Genomic DNA, 18,174 nt, shown 5'->3' on the forward strand with positions numbered 1-18,174 from the left:
AAGAATCTAATTATGCTATTTGTTTTGTGTGTTAACTTTTGCCAGGCTGACTGCTTATTTTGTTGCTAACTTTTTCTAAAGTTAATTGTTCCCTCAGGTATTCTATCATTTTTTTAAAAAGATTTTATTTATTTATTTGACAGAGAGAGACAAAGCAAGAGAGGGAACATAAGCAGAGGGAATGGGAGAGGGAGAAGCAGGCTTCCTGTTGAGCATGGAGCCCAATGCAGGGCTCGATCCCAGGACGCTGGGATCATGACCTGAGCCAAAGGCAGACGCTTAACGACTGAGCCACCCAGGCGCCCCATTCTGCCATTTTTATTTTCATTTCACTTTCAATGTAGCTGTAATACGTGAGAACCCTGGGTAGAGATCATACATCTCCACTCTGCATCTGTTTCTGCCGGGTGCTCTAGGGGATCAACAATGCAAGATGACTTTTGAGGTATTGCAGCTTGAGATTTTTATTTATTATGTATTTTTAAAAGATTTATTTATTTATTTCAGAGAGAGAGAGAGAGAGAGAGAGAGAGCGCGCCTGTGAGCATGGGTGAGAGGGGCAAAGGAAGAGAAGAAAGAGAATCTATAGCAGACTCCCTGCTGAGGGAAGAGCCCAACAAGGGGCTTGATCCCACAACCCTGAGATCATGACCTGGGATGAAATCAAGAGTTGGTCCCAAGTTCAATTGACTGAGCTACCCGGGCATTCCGTCATCTTGAGATTTTTAGACCAAGTAACATAAATTCAAATCATAACCTATGTTAGCCCTTGATTATGAATCCAAGGAAACTATTTTTCTCAACCTGGAGACCAGGGTGAAACAGATAAGCTTCCCTGAAATCTCCCTGAATTGCTAGGCAAATTTTTTTTCTATCCAGTTTGTCAATGGACTACATACCCTTTGAAGAGATTCAGCTTTAATCTGGGTTCGAAAAACTTTCCACCTTATACAGGGGTCAAGGCCTTGTATCCTATTCCTGGGTAGGTGAAAACCAAAACTGCTAGTCTCAAGACTAGCATATCCCTAAGGCTTCCACAGCACACGTTCCTGAAATTACTGTTATAATGATCAGTTCCTGGGGTGCCTGGGTGCTTCAGTGGGTTAAGCCTTTGTCTTCGGCTCAGGTCATGATCTGAGGGTCCTGGGATCGAGCCCCACATCGGGCTCTCTGTTCAGCAGGGAGCCTGTTTCTCCCTCTATCTCTGCCTGCCTCTCTGCCTACTTGTGATCTCTGTCAAATAAATAAATAAAATTTTCAAAAAAAGATTAATTTTTTAAAAATTAAAAAATTTTTTTAAAAAAATTATCAGTTCCTCCTTTGTGTCTGGGTCCTGGTGATTTCCACTACTTATAAAGAGCTCATTATGTATTGATATTCAAACCACAATGAACTACTGCTTAAACATGTCACATATTTGCAAGAACCCACAGCTTTCCTTGAATGTTTTATATTATTTTCTCCCCTTTGTCACCTGGAAAACTTCTTTTTATGCTTCACTATCCTTCAGGAATCAAATCAAATTTCATCTTAGAAAGCCTCCTTTGCAAGGCTGGCCCTATGCTGTTGTCTGGGCACTTGAATCATACACAGCTCCTTGTACTAATATAAAACTTTCCCTGATAAGACTGGCTCATTGTTCCTAGACTGTCTGTACAATGTGGTTTGTTCTGAGCAAACCTGTTTTCTTTCTGGGCGTCTGAGATTTGGTAAGAGTCAGGCAGATAGTGTGTTTAAAACACATAAAAAACTTAGGTACTTGGTCTCTAATGAGCTTCCTTGGTAGATAACACTTTATATACACTATCATAACATTTCTGGAGAAATTAGTACATCTTGGGTGACTCCATTGGGAGAAGACTCTTAGAAGGTTATGCCTGGTTTCCTCTGGACTCTACCCCATCTGCTTTTTCCCTTTGCTGATTTTGCTTTGTACCCTTTCATTGTAATAAATTATAGACCTGAATATGACTATATGCTAAGTCTTGTGAATCACTGAATCTGAGGGTGGTGTTGGGTGCCACTGACAAACAACTTATCAAGCCAATGTCAAACCAAACTCCTTTCTACAACTGGCAAAAAAACAAATGCCTTTAGGGAATACCCAAATATATAAACCCAAATACACTAAAGGTAATTTAACTAAAGTGAAAATGTTAGCAATAAAAAAATGCTAGCACAAAGTTAGTAAAAATAGTAATTTCTGTGCAAAAGATTCCATTCTAATTTTGATCCTATTGGATATAATCAAATTACTTTACAGTAATGTCTAAAAAAATAAAAACTGATATAGGAAAACAAGGGCTACTCCAGTTAATAAGTACCCAGAATATGTAATTAGAACTTACAAACAGGTATTTTACTTTGAATACTCTTATTTCAATATCCACATGGATTAACTGTTATTTCTATTGTAACTTTGATCATATATATATATATATATGACAAGAAACAGCACATTAATTAATCAAAGCCACTCCTTAATACCCACTCTGGCTATCACACAATGCTTACAAAGTAAGGCACTAAAGAAGTACAAACAAATAAAAAGCAACAACTTTAACCCTAATTTCTTGAAGTACATTTTTCTAAATATATATTTAACTACCGTATTTGCATCAATATACACTGAAGTTTATAAAGAAAAGCAGCAGTATCATTAAAGTATTATGTATCTATATAGTACTAGTAGTAGAACATTAAGTTCCATGAATGCATTTTATTGACTAATATAACCCAAGCTTCTATAGCAGTGCCTGGACCATATTAAGCACTCAAATAAATATTTGTTGAATGAATAAATGTGGTAAGTTAGTGCTAATATTATGGTCCTACATCATGTACAAGGATTCTGTCACAAAAAGTTTATGTCCATATAATAAATTGTATCCATTTTAAAGTGTAAATGCTAACCAATAAAGATTAATCTAAAAAGAGCAAAATATTAAACTGAATACTTTGGTTTTAAATTTAAATTCCATTAATTAGAGTTTAGTAATTCACCAATCTTATATAATACCCAGTGCTCATTACATCATGTGCCCTCCTCCATGTCCATCACCCAGTTACCCCATCCCCACCCCCACTCCCCTCTAGCAAACCTCAGTTTGTTTCCTATGCTTAAAAATCTCTTATGGTTTCTTTCCCTTTCTGATTTTGTCTTGTTTTACTTTTCCCTCCCCTTCCCCTATGATCCTCTGTTTTATTTCTTAAATTCCACGTATGAGTGACAGCATATGATAATTGTCTCTGATTGGCTTGTTTCTCTTAGCACAAAACCCTCTAGTCCCATCTACATCATTGCATATGGCAAGATTTCATTTTTTGATGGCTGAGTGGTATTCTATCATGTATATACATATGTATGTATTCTATTATGTATGTATATTCTTTATTCATTCATCTGTCCATGGACACCTGGACTCCTTCTATAGTTGGCTATTGTGGACATTGCTGCTATAAACACTGGGGTGCAAGTGCTTCTTCGGATCACTACATTTGTATCTTTGGAGTAAATACCTAGTACCGCAATTGCTGAAAATTGAATACTTAGAAGTAGTTTATATATTTATTTACTCATAAAACAAACTGTCCTAATAAAATACTAAAACACAGAAATAGGAATACTGTAAGGTTAACTTAAAAGACTTACTCAAGATGTTGCTTCTGTAAACATTCAGAAAGCTACTGTAAAAAGAATTAGATAGCAACTCTAAAGTAAAAATGAAATACGCAGTTAAAATATTATTATAGCTCCATTGTAGCCATCTACTTATTTAATATCTATTTCATATTCTAAATACAACATTTTGGTTCTTAATCTTTCCTATTCAAGTTTTCTTACATTTCCTATCAGAAAGTAACTATGTTTTAAAAAAAGTTACACAGTGTCAGCTATATATGTCCATGTACTATGATATACTCAGCCTTATTTGAAGTTAATCTAGATCTAAAAAAAAAGATTTTTATCATCATTTGTTCTGAAAAATATTTCTAATAGACTATACATGTACACATCTGAAGAAAACATAAAATACATCTATATATGAATGATTTCTATTTGACTGCACATGTCTAAAATGAAAATGAAACAAAGACCTTACACAGGTAGTCAAAATCTGTCATTTGGAAACCAAAGCCTTCCCTAACTGCTTTTAAGTTCACAGTATGTAGCCATCTCTTCTCTGTTCCAATTCTTTCCAAACATTTTCACCTTATGACATAAATGAAAAATAATAATGCTTACATAATGTACCAGGAGAAAACAAAAGAGGCTACTCATTTCTGGAGGTGACCCAGTTGCCTCAGACCCTACCTGTACTGCTAGGAGATGAAGGGAGCAAGATCTCAGCACTTTTATTTAACCTGTTTACAGCACAGAATGAGACATACTGGTTTCTCTACTCTCCCTGTTCTCCTAAAAAAGTTACAGAAAAAAAATTTTCAGCAAGAATATTTTAAGGGAAAAAAAGAATATTTTAAGAAAACCATTCCCAGGAACACATAAATTTTAAGCTATTTATTTCCAATTCTGAGATGACTGAGGAGAAATTTAAGTGAAAAGTCAGACTGGGAGAGAAGGGAGGGAGATAACAGAAGCTTCCTATTAAACTAGAACCATTCCTTTACTATTCTTAGAAGAATAGTCTTTAAATCTAACTGGAAGATTAACAATAATAATAAATTGCCTTTATGAGACAACAGCAGAGAAGAACAAAGAGGAAAACTTGGTAGTTTAATTTTTACTATCCCCCTGATTTCTAAGAGAAGTAAGCCAAGGTCTGTGATTAGGCTGCCATCTGCTTATTCCAATGAGGTAGTGAAAAGAGAAATGTCTTATATTTTTCTTATTTTTTGAAGGTTTTATTTTAATTCCAGTAAGTTAACATACAGTGTAGTATCAATTTCAGGTGTATAATATAGTGACTCAATACTTTCATACAAGACCCAGTGCTCATCATAAATGCACTCCTCAATCCCCATCACCTATTTAAGCCATTCCCTCATCCATCTCCCTTCTGGTAACCATCACTTTGTTCTCCATAGTTAAAAGTCTATTTCTTAGTTTGCATCTCTCTTTTTATCCTTTTACTATTACAATTTGTTTCTTAAATTCCACATATAAGTGAAATCATATGGTATTTATCATTCTTAGACTGACTTATTTTGCTTAGCATAATATTCTCTAGTTCTATCCATGTTGTTCCCAAATATTTCATTCTTTTTGATGGTTGAGTAATATTCCATTGTAATTATATATCACCTCTTCTTTATCCATTTGTCTGTAGATGGACATGGGGGCTTGTTCCATCATTGCTATTATACACATAGGAGGGCATATATCCTTTTGAATTAGTTTTTTGTATTTTATGGGTAAATAGCAGTAGTGCAATTAAGGGATCATAGAGTAGTTCTATTTTTAACTTTCTGAGGAATCTTCATATACTGTTTTCCATAAGGGATGCACCAGTTTGCATTTCCACCAGCACTGCAAAAGTGTTCCTTTTCTTCCATATCCTCACCAGCATCTGTTGTTTCTACTACTGATCATTTTAACTATTCTGACAGGAGTGAGGTGATAGCTCACTGTAGTTTTGATTTGCATTTCCCTGATGGTAAGCAGCCTCTGTTGGCCATCTATATGTCTTGGGAAAATGTTTATTCATGTCAGCTGCGCATTTTTACTTCAATTGTTCATTTTTGGGGTGTTGAGGTTTAGAGGTTCTTTATTTATTCCAGATGCCAACCCTTTATCAGATATGTAATTTGCAAATATTGTTTCCCATTCCAAAGGTTGCCTTTTAGTTTTGTTGCTTGTTTCCTTCACTGTGCAGAAGCTGTTTATTTTGATCAAGTCCCAATAATTTATGTTTGCTTTTTTGCTTTTACTTCCCTTGCCTCAGGAGACCTATCTAGAAATATATCTAGAAACAACTTGCTACAGCCAATGTCAAAGATATTACTGCCTGTGTTCTCTTCTAAGATTTTTATCTTCTAAGATTTAATCCATTCTGAATTTCTATTTGTATAACACAGTGGTCCCATTTCATTCTTTTGCATGTTGCTGTCCAGTTTTCCCAACAACATTTGTGAGAAAACATTGTTTCTCCCATTAGATATTCTTTCCTACTTTGTCAAAGACTAACTGTCCATAGAATTGTAGCTTCATTTTTTGGTGTTCAATTCTGTTCCATTAATTTATGTGAGTATTTTTTTTACCACACCACACTATTTTATAGTATACATACTATACTATATATATATAGTATACTATACTATACATACACCATACTATACCAGTATAACTTGAAGACAGAAATTGTGATGCCTCCAGTATTTGTTTCTTTTTCAAGGTTGCTTTGGGCACTTGAGACATTGGTGGTTCCATACAAATTTTAGGACTGTTTGTTCTAGCTCTGTGAAAAATGCTCTTGGCATTTTGATAGAAAGAGCATTAAATATGTAGACTGCTTTAGGAAGCATAGACATTTTGACAATGTTTGTTCCTCCAATCCATGAGCACGGAATGTCATTCTGATTCTTTGTGTCCTCTTCAATTTCTTTCATCAATGTTTTATACTTTTCAGAGTACAGATCTTTCACCTTCTTGGTTGAGTTTATTCCTACCTATCTTGTTACTTTTGGAAAAACAGTAAATGAGACTGATTGCTTAATTTTTGTTTATGCTGTTTCATTATTGGTGTATAGAAATCCAAAAGATTTCTCTACATTCATTTTGCATCCTGTCACTTGACTGGATTCATGTATCAGCAGCTTTTTGGTGAGTCTTTTGAGTTTTCTATAGAGTATCTTGTTATCTGCAAATAGTGAAAGTTTTACTTCTCCTTGCTAATTTGGACATCTTTCTTTTTGTTGTCTGATGGCTATGAGTACAACTTCTGGTACTTTGTTAAATACCAGTGATGAGAATGGACATCCCTATCTTGATCCTGACCAGAGAGGAGAAACTCTCCATTTCCCCCCACAAAGAATGATATTAGCTGTGGGTTTTTCATAAATGGTCTTTATGATGATGAGGTATGCTCCCTCTAAACCAACATTGTTAAGGGTTTTTTATCATGAATGGATGCTGTACTATGTCAAAGCTTTTTCTGCATCTACTGAAATGACTGTATGGTTCTTACCCTTTCTTTTATTAATGTAGTATATCATACTAATTGATCTGTGAATGCTGAACAACCCCTGCAACCCAGTAATGCATCCCACATGATCACTGTGAATGATTTTTTTTAAAACTGTATTGTTGAACTTGGTTTGCTAGAATTTATTGAGAATTTGGGATCTAAGTGCATCTATAATATTAGCCTATAGCTCTCACTTTTAGGGTATTCTTTATCTGGTTTTGCTATCAGGGTAATGCTGCCCTCATAAAATGAATTGGAGAATTTTCCTTCCTTTTCTATATCTTGGAATAGTCTGAGAGGAATAGGTATTAACTCTTCTGTAAATGTTAGGTAGAATTACCTTCAGAAGCCATCTGTCCCTGGACTTCTGTTTGTTGGGTGTTTTTTGATTACTGGTTCAACTCCATTATAAGGTATCAATCTGTTCAAATTTTCTATTTGCTCCTATTTCCGTTTTGGTAGCTTACATGTTTCTAAGAATTTATCCATTTCTTTCAGTTGTCCAATTTGTTGGCATATAGTTAGTCATAATACTCTCTTATAATTATATTTCTGTGGTCTTTATTGTGATCTCTCCTCTCTTATTTGTGATTTTTGTTTATTTGGATCCTTTCTCTTTTCTTTTTGATAAGCCTGGCTAGGGGGTTATCAATTTTACTAATTCTTTCAAAGAACCAGCCTCTGGTTTCATTGATCTGTTCTACCGTTCTTTAGGTTTTTCTTTCATTTGTTTGCATTAATCTTTATTATTTCCCTTCTTCTCTTGGCTTTAGGCTTCGTTGTTCTTTTTCTAGCTCCTTTAGGTGTATGGTTAGGTTGCATTTTTGAGATTTTTTTTTGCTACTCAAGGTGGGCCTGTATTGCTATATACTTAACATCTTATGACTGCTTTTGCTGCATCCCAAAGGTTTTGGTCTTTGAAGGGATACATGCTCCCTGATGCTTATAGCAGCACTATCAACAATAGCCAAACTATGGGGATAGCCCAGAATCCATCAACATAAGAATGGATAAAGAAGATGTGGTATCACCTCTTATACAATGGAATATTACTCAGCCATAGAACAGAGTAAAATTTTGACATTTGCAAGGACATGGATGGAGCTAGAATATAATATGCTAAGTTAAATAAGCTAGTCAAAAGAAAAATACCATATGATCTCACTCTTATGTGGAGTTTAAGGAAGAAAACATGAGCATATGGGAAGGCAGAAAAGAAGAAAGGAGAGGGGGAAACAAGCCATAAGAGACTCTTTTAAAAAATGTTTTAATTTAGGGACACCTGGGTGGCTCAGTGGGTTAAGCCGCTGCCTTCGGCTCAGGTCATGATCTCAGGGTCCTGGGATCGAGTCCTGCATTAGGCTCTCTGCTCAGCAGGGAGCCTGCTTCCCTCTCTCTCTCTCTCTACCTGCCTCTCCATCTACTTGTGATTCCTCTCTGTCAAATAAATAAATAAAACCTTTAAGAAAAATGTTTTAATTTAAATTCAATTTAGGGGGCACCTGGTTGGCTCAGTGGGTTAAAGCCTCTGCCTTCAGCTCAGGTCATGACCTCAGGGTCCTGGGATCAAGCCCCGCATTGGGCTGTCTGCTCAGCAGGGAGCCTGCTCCCCTACCCTGCTCTGCCTGCCTCTCTGCCTACTTGTGATCTCTGTGTGTGTGTGTGTGTGAAATAAATTTTAAAATATCTTTAAAAAAATTAATTTCAATTTAGTTAGCATATAGTTATTATTAGTTTCAGGGGTAGAATTTAGTGATTCATCAGTTGCATGTAATACCAAGTATTCATTACATCAAGTGCCCTCCTCTTTAATGCCTATCCCCCAGTTACCCCACCCCATCCAACAACCCTCTAACCATAAGAGACTCTTAAGGATAGAGAACAAACTGAGGGTTGATGGAAGGAGATGGGTGGGGGATGGGCTAGATGAGTGATGGGTATTGAGGAGAGCACGTATTCTGATGAGCACTGGGCATTGTATGCAAGTGATGAATCATTAAATTCTACTCAAGAAACTATGACTGCACTGTATATTAACCACCTAAAATTTAAATTAAAAAATAAAAATTTAAAAAGAGGTGATAAACTTTATGAAAAAGGGAAACCTTAGAAGTATTCAACAATTGTAGATTATGAAGAATTACAAAGGAAAAAGGCTAAAACATTAATTTCATTGTGTAAAGTTAATTACAATGATGCTCTACTACATGAAATGTTTCCATTTATTTATATGTAGTTAGTTGAAAATACCATTGTGGCTCTGAAATTGGGTGTATCTAGGTCTAAATCCCACTTCTACCAATCATTTATAAACAATAAAGATACCAACAGTATTATAAGTCTGCTCAAGAATTAAGTCAGCTAACACATGGAATGAAAATACAGCATTTAGTTTATATACATGTAAATAAACATTTGATTTTCTTTCTTCTCTTTCTCTTAAATATCAGAGAGAGCACAATGGCGTGCTTGTAATTAAACATTCACCAGATATTTGTTATTATGTGACCTGATTATCCTAGATGCTTACTGAAAGCATCTAGGAAAGATAATTTGAGTGAAATAGTAAGGATAAATTAGTAACTGAAAAAATTATGGACATGGTAATTTCTAAATCAATGTCCAATAATAAAAGCAATATTAATTAGACTCACTTTCTTCCAGCTTTAATGAAACTGAGGGATTGCTTCCTGTTTCATCCACAATTCCTTCACCACCTCCTCGAGATCTTGAATTCCAGACTTTAATCACTTCAACATCATTGTCACTGCCACTGCCACTTGAGCTACTATCTTTCTTCCCTTTTTTTCCCTTTGTTTTTTTCTTTCTATAAAAGAAACAAATTCAAACTCTTATGGAAGCACAGAAAAGATACAAATGCCAATTATGAGAGAACAATCAGCAATTTGGGACTTTAAATGTGTCAACACAAGACACAAAAATTATTCAATTTACTTTGTATAATCATCGGAGCTTAAACTCATGGAGGTTTCGTCGGAATCTGAAGCTATAAATTCATCCATACTGTCTTCATCAAAGTATCCCTAGAGGAAAAAAATGATGAATGTTTTAATAGTTTATTTCAACTTATATTGAAAATTATAATGATGTTTACTTTACCTGAGGGTAAGTTAATTGTCATGGGGTAAGAAAGAACTGAAAGAACTACCATAGATTAGAAAAAAGAAAGGAGACATCACAAATATGATTACTAAATGCAATGTGAAATCTTGGACTGAATCATGGAAAGGAAAAAGGACATAAGTAACAAAAACTGATGAAGTCTACTGTTTATTAGTTAATACTATTGACTTAATGTTACTTTTTACATTTTTATCATTTTACCATGTTTATACAGATGTTAAGAATAATGTTTAATATTCCTTCCATAATCATAATGTATTCTAACATACAGAAATTAACTAGAAATAAAATAGGTTGAATTATGGTACTACAAAGCAAAGGAAAATTCCAATATATAGACCTATATAGATCAACTTTATTCCTAAAATTATTCTGCTTCCAACAGATACGTCTTAATCAATTTTAGGTTACCTGATTTACCTTATTTTCTTTGCTAATGTAATCCAGCTGCAAACACCATGGATGAGTCCAGATTCTACTTAACATCTGAAAATCTTGGAAAAGTTTTGCACCTGCCTTTCCTCTTCCACCTTCACTGCTATTACCTACACCTGATCAAAAAAAAAAAAAGCAGTTAATGTTAAGACATAAGAATTCGCTATGTCAGGGGGCGCCTGGGTGGCTCAGTGGGTTAAGCCACTGCCTTCGGCTCAGGTCATGATCTCAGGGTCCTGGGATCGAGTCCCACATCGGGCTCTCTGCTTAGCGTGGAGCCTGCTTCCTCCTCTCTCTCTCTCTGCCTGCCTCTCTGCCTACTTGTGATCTCTCTCTGTCAAATAAATAAATAAAATCTTAAAAAAAAAAAAAAAAGAATTCGCTATGTCAGGAGAGGTGGGTGGAGGGATGGGTTAAAAAAGTGATGGAAATTAAGGAGTACACTTGTGAATGAGTGCCTGATGTTGTATGAAGTACTGAATTACCAAACTGTACATCTAAAACTAATTACACAGTATGTTAACTACTAGAAATTAAATAAAAACTTAGGAAAAAAGAATTCTCTATGTCAACCAACATGCTTCTAAATTAGGGATTTTAACTTTATCTGCCCCATGGACTCTTGGCAGTATAGAAAAGTTTATAGACATCTTTCTTTGATTAATGTTTTGAAACATATAAAGTAGGAAAACAAAAGAAACCCATTATATATAATTGATCAAAATAGTAAACATATTTGTGATACAGTAATATGTGTACTTTGTTAATGCATTAAATAACAAAATATAGCAGCAAATCTAAGAATTATCTGAAATTCTGAAGTCCTGATAAAGGTAAATAATTTTGAGATATCAGTAACAATAGAAATATTTGATTTCTATTGGTAACAAAGTGACAGTTACCACTGTGGGTTTATTGCCCACAATATAATTGGAAAAAATGCTAATTTTCATCAGAGGTTAATAGAAATTAATGTGACTTTTTTTTATTTCAGTTCACATACCCCCCAATAATTCCATCTGTGGACCCTGGATTACAAACTCCTATCTTAAAACTGGTGGTTAACAGAGGGGAGACAAGTAGGGAGATGTGTTAAAGAGGTGATGAGAATTAAGGAGTGCACTTGTCATGATGAGCACAGGGTGATGTATGGAAGTGTTGAATTATTATATTGTATACCTGAAACTAAATTTACACTGTATATTAACTCATTCGAATTTTTAAATTTATTTTATTGGGGGAGACAGACAGATAGACTGCTAAGCAGCTCTTGGCTGAAACCAAGACTTAGACACTTAACCGAGGCACCTTGGGCACCTAGGCACCCCCAACAAACTGGAATTTAAATGAAAATTTAAAAGCTCTTGTTTTAGATAAAGCCTCTCTGTATCCAACCTTTCAGAAAATCTTTTCCAACTATTCTTAACAAAAAATGTACTCCTAAAAATGATTTTTCATGTTGAAAACATTACATTCTTCTGCTCAGAGCAATTTCAACAAAATCGTATTTTTCTATGAAAGCAAAATGAAAATGAAATGAATGTGCATTTCATTTATGATACTTATCAAGGAGATAAGATGCAAAACAAAGCTGATTAAATTTAAAAAAGCAGCTTTTAAGCAATAACATTTTTCTGCCCACAGTTTTAAAGATGTAAATTCACAATTAATAAGTCTTGCCTTCACTCATGGCAAGAGAAAACTTAATGATATGAAACACTAATAAAAATGCATGAAAATCTGGTAGTGATTATTTTGCCTTGTAAGTGGTATTTCTACTGTGTATGATAGAAATCACTATTGTGAAAATGAGAAATCTAATTTCTTGATATACAATTGCTCATAGCATTTCTTTATAATTTTTTTTTGCTTCTGCAATATCAGTAGATATGTTCTTTTACACTCCTGATTTTAGCTGTGGCTCCTCTATTACTTTGCAATTACAGCTAAAATGTTATCAATTATGTTGATCTTTTCAAAGAAGCCACTGTTGGTTTCAATGGTTTTTCTGTGTTTTTTTCTCCTTTATATTTATTTCTGCTCTAGTCTTTATTCTTTCTTTCTACTTGCTTTGGGTTTAGTTTGCTCTTACTTTACTTCCTTAAGGTGAAAGTTTAGATTATAAACTTGAGATAATCCTTCTTTTTAAATTAGAGGCATTTACAGTTAAAATTTTCCCTCTTTAAGCATGCTTCATCTGCATCCCGTATTTTAGTACCTTGTGTTTTTGTTTCCATCCATGTCTAAATATTTTTAAATTTTCCCTGTGATTTTTTTTTTATCTACTAGCTATTTGGGAGTCTGTTATTTACATACATTCGTGAATGTTCTAACTTTCCTTCTGTTACTAGCTTGTAATTTCATTCCCATGTGGTTAAAAAACATTTTGTGTGATGTCCTTTTATGTTAATTGAAACTGGTTTTACAATCCAAATTGTGGTCTATCTTGGAGAATATTCCACCTGTACTTGAGAGGAATATGTATTCTGCTGCAGCTCAATGGAGTGTTCCTTCAGAGGTCTGTTAAGTCTGGTTGGTTTATAGTGTTTTCTAAGTCTATTTCCTTGTTGATCTTCTACCCAGCTCTATCCAGTTCTACCCAGTTCTATCACTGAACACCTTATGAGTTAAAATTAATGTAAAGGAGGGGCACCTATATGGTTCAGTCAGTTAAGTGTCTGACTCTTGATTTCAGCTCAGGTCATGATCTCAAGGTCATGAGATCAAGCCCTGTATCAGGCTCCATGCCAGGGATGGAATCTGCTTCAGATTCTCTCTCCCTCTCCCTTGGCAATCCCCCACCCTACCACTCAAGTTCTTTCTCAAAAAAAAAAAAATTAATGTAGGGATGCATGGGTGGCTCAGTGGGTTAAAGCCTCTGCCTTCGGCTCCAGTCATGATCCCAGGGTCCTGGGTTGAGCTCCACATTGGGCTCTCTGCTCAGCAGGAGGCCTGCTTCCCCCCCACCCTGCCTGCCTCTCTGTCTATTTGTGATTTCTGTCAAATAAATAAATAAAATCTTTAAAAAAAATTAATGTAGAGATTTTTTAAAAAAGAAGGCAATCTAAACTTTATCATTTTATACTCTAAGAAAGACTTAAAAGCCAATTCTTGTTTTGTGGGGGGCAAAAACTACTCTTGCACATATCATAAATACCTTCTATCATAGAAAAACTTCATAAAATTTTCAGGCCAAAGTAGCTAAGATAGTAAAAGGGAGGACATTTTTAAAGGTCAAGAAATTCTACCTAAAAGGGGAAAAAACAGTTTTTTCTACCTACACCACTGATTTATATTAGAGTTGATGTTCTCAGTGGGAAATGGGAACCACATAAAAAGGATATGTTAATAACCTAGCCAAATAAATATCCACAGAAAAATGTTCTCTACTCAAAAGACCATTGAGAATTATTATTTTTTTAAAGATTTTATTTATTTATTTATTTGACAGAGAGATCACAAGTAGGCAGAGAGGCAGGCAGAGAGAGGAAGGAAAGAAGGCTCCCTGCTGAGGAGAGAGCCTGATGCGGGGCTCGATCCCAGGACCCTGGGAACACGACCTGAGCAGAAGGCAGAGGCTTTAACCCACTGAGCCACCCAGGTGCCCTGACCATTGAGAATTATTACTGAATTATTCTATCTTCTTAAAAAAATGATTTTGACTCCAAATCACTTAATATAGAAAATATGCCAAAAAAGGTAAAATGAATAAATGATTAATTAATCATGACAATCTGGTTATTGAACCTCATTTACACCTACTGTTTTTACATGAGATGTTTTTATGGGGTCTTTGGTAAACTGAATAATGGTCTCTCAAATCTATTTACATTCTGATCCACCCATGAGTTATTCTATACGGAAAAAGAAAATGTGCAGATGCAATAAAAGGTAAGGACCTGAAATTGAAGAAGACCATCCTAGTTTATCCCAGAGGATCCAATGCAACCACAAGAGTCCCTATAAGAGGAATCCAGAAGTAAGATTTGGAGAAGGTGAATATGGAGAATACAGACAGCCACTAAAAGCTGAAAGAGACAAGGAAATATTTTCTCTCCCTTGAGAGACCAGAAGGAACCAGCCCTGCTGACTTTAGCCTAGTAACACTAACCCTGGACCTTCAATGCCCCAAAACCGTGAAAGAATAAACTTGGGTTGTTCTAAGCCATTACATCTGTGGCCATTTTCTTCTACAGCAGCCATGAGGAAATCAATACAGCATCCTAGTGAAATATTTATCAAACTAAAACTTGGCACACATCAGAATCACCTGGGCATGTGTTATGCACATCCTTGTATTCCATTCCTATAAATTCTGATTTCCTAGATTTGTGATGAGGCACAGAAACCTAAACTTTCTAGGAAGGTTCTCAGATGCTTGTTGTGCTACAAACTAGGGTACAAGTCATAAATAAGAATGGCTGGGAAAACTCACTGCTCCAATTAGTTTGCTAGGGCTGCCACAGCAAATCACCACAAACCCCAAATCTTAAGAACACAGAAATATACTCCTTTATAGCTTGGGAGAGCAGAAGTCCAAAATCTGTCCTACTGAGCCAAAATCGAAGTGTCGACAGGGCCACCTACATTCCCCCTGGAAGCTCCAGGAGAGAATTTATTCCTTGCCTCCTCAGGCACAATGCTGCTGGCATTCCCTGACTTGCAGCCACATCAGTCTTTGCCTCTGTGGTCATAATTCTTCTTCTTCTGTGTATATCAAATCTCCTTCAGCCTCTCTCCTGCAAAGATACCTGCAATGGGAATTAGGAGCCATCTGGGACAATCCAGGACAACCATCTCATCTCAAGATCCTTAGTTTAATCACCTCTAAAAAATCCCCTTTTCTTATAAGGTAACACAGGTTACAGGACCTAGGTAAGATCTGACATCTCCAGGTGGTCATCATTTCAACCTACCACACTGCCTTAAGTGCCCTTCAAGGTTATTCAAGGATGAAAACAGTAGATGTAAAGCAAATATTCCAAAAATACAATACTTAAAGCTTTTTATATTCAATTTCCCTTTGACCCCTTATAAACCACAACTATACTATTAAAATAAACCAGTCTCACTGGCATAGTCTGATGATCAATACAGCTATAATAAACAGGGAACTGGAGATGATCATAATAAAATACCATGGGCTAGATCAATAAATTTTATAAAGTTTCCCTAAGTCCTGAAAATTATTTCAAAAAATTTTCTACATAAGTAATTAAAAAGGGTTGATATAAGAACCTTGAAAGTGGTTTGCCCACTAAGAATCTGGAAAGATCTTTTAGGATCTCCATACTGTTTTATCACAAAATCCTTACCAATCAAATATTTCCTTTGTACTATTTCAGAAATCTGATTTCGTTTCCTCCAATGCTCCTTCAGTTAACCTTTAAGACTGAAGGCCACTTTTAAACATAACAAAGGCTTAGGAAAGCCTAAAACCCAAGCAATAACTCAACTACCAAGAGGTGCCCAAAAGAATTCTTTGTATAAGAATTCTTCGGGAAAAAGAGTATTTCATTGATATTAGTTATTTCACTGCTTCAATACACCAATGCAGGTTCTATAAAGCTGACTTTAAGCAGATGGCTTTGTTTTGATAATCTAAATATATGCTGTTATATCTGTTCAAGTCTAAATCTAAATCTTCTGGTCATACACTTTCTGATTAGTCATATAGTGTAGGAATCTCACATAAAAATTACCTATCTTGAACTATCACGCAAAGACCACTGAACTTGGTTAACATTCTTTGGAGTATGCTTATTTATGCAGAAAGTAGAAGAAACAAAGGGATAATATTTTAAGTACCAGACAGCCCCCAGTTCATATCATCAAATAGCCCATCATTTCCCCAAATTCCCACTAACTTAAAAAAGTTAGGAGTGCTTCAAGCACAAATCATAATATCAAGGAATCTGAGACTAATTATATCTCCAGGGCCCTAGCAGAAACAACAGCAAATCCTTTCTGGAGTAACCAAACGTTATCCTGGGCCTCAAAGAATTACCACATATTAATATTCCAAGGGATATTAGGAACCTGTGATCAAAAGTACTTAATTATACATAGCAACAGGCAGCATGCCTGAAAAACTGACAGAAATTAGAGAGATAAAAGAAATCTATAAGGATTTCAGAAACTGGAATAATCAGACATAGATTGTAACTGTTTACTACTGTTTAAAGAAATGTTAAAGATAATCCTGAAAGTGCATGCAAGACACAGGAAATCATACAGAATGAAGAATTAGATGGAAGATAACTAAATAAAACTTCTGTAGGTAAAGTAAGCCCACCGAGGTTTTTTTTAAGTTTTATTCAGATATAGTTCACAATTTACCATCCACAAGTCACTAGTGTATTCACAGAGCTGAGCAGCCATCACCAAAATCTAGTTTTTAAAACATTTTCATCACCCTCAAAAGAAACCCTATATCCCCAAACCATCATCCACCGATTTCTTTATTTCTCCTACACCCCCAGGAAACCACTAATCTACTTTGTCTCTACAGCTCTGCCTACTTTGTACATTTCATCATACAACATCTGGTCATTTGTGACTGGCTTCTTTCACTTAGCATATGTTTTCAAGGTTGATATGTGTTGTAGCATGTATCAGCATTTTCTTCCTTTTCACTGCTGAATAACGTTCTATGATATGCATATATCAAATCTGTTTAACCCTTCACTACCTGATGGGCATATAGATTGTTTCTAGATTTTAACTATAATGAACAATGATAGTATGAACATCCATGTACAAATCTTTGTGTATACAAGTGTTTTCCTTTCTATTGAGTATATACCCAGAAGTTTAATTGCTGTGTTACATGGTAACTCTATATTGAAAATTTGATTGCCAAATTGTGTTCCTCATAAGTTACATCATTTGACATTCAAAACCCGCAAAACACAGGGTTCTAATTCCTCCACGTCCTCACCACTTGCTATTTTTCTATTTCTTGGATTACAGCTATCCTAGTGAGTTATAAAAGGTATCCCACTGTGGTTTTGATTCACATTTCCAATTATGTTGAGCATCATTTAGAGCAGTGGTTCTCAGGCTGCAGGTACATCAAAATAACCTGTAGGGATTATAAAAATGCAGGTTCCTGAGCCCTACTTCAGATCCACTTAATCTCTAAAGGGTGGCACTGGGGTGCACGCATATGAATGTTCTCAAATTATGAGTACAATTCAGTGGCAGTGAGTATAATCACAATGTTGTGCAAGAAAAAGTCTTCATGAGCCTAGAAACTCGAGGCATATTAAAAATAACTGTATTTTCCTTTCCCTCAAACCTTGGTAACTACTACTTTCTGCCTCTATGAATCTGACTAATCTAGGTACTTCTAAGTGAAATGAAACAGTATTCGCCATTTTGTGTCTGGCTTATTTCATTTATCACGATAGCTTTGGGATTCATTAATATCGTAAAGCAGCAGCATTTC

The 18,174-nt window shown here is 35.3% G+C and overlaps 1 protein-coding gene across 6 annotated transcripts in view; it reads right to left on the reverse strand.

Annotated features, from left to right (window-relative positions):
* The window catches only part of ATRX (ATRX chromatin remodeler), a 300,618-nt gene that overhangs the window by 73,435 nt on the left and 209,009 nt on the right, over positions 1–18,174 (reverse strand). For all 6 annotated transcript variants that reach the window (XM_059158234.1, XM_059158233.1, XM_059158232.1 and 3 more), the window contains 3 exons: positions 10,710–10,840; positions 10,101–10,189; positions 9,800–9,972 (listed from right to left, as the gene is read on the reverse strand). In XM_059158234.1, the coding sequence (XP_059014217.1) occupies positions 9,800–9,972; positions 10,101–10,189; positions 10,710–10,840 (393 nt within the window). The remainder of the gene's footprint in view (positions 1–9,799; positions 9,973–10,100; positions 10,190–10,709; positions 10,841–18,174) is intronic.

The sequence above is a fragment of the Mustela lutreola genome, chromosome X (genome assembly GCF_030435805.1).
Source record: "Mustela lutreola isolate mMusLut2 chromosome X, mMusLut2.pri, whole genome shotgun sequence".
Classification (NCBI taxonomy): Eukaryota; Metazoa; Chordata; class Mammalia; order Carnivora; family Mustelidae; genus Mustela; species Mustela lutreola.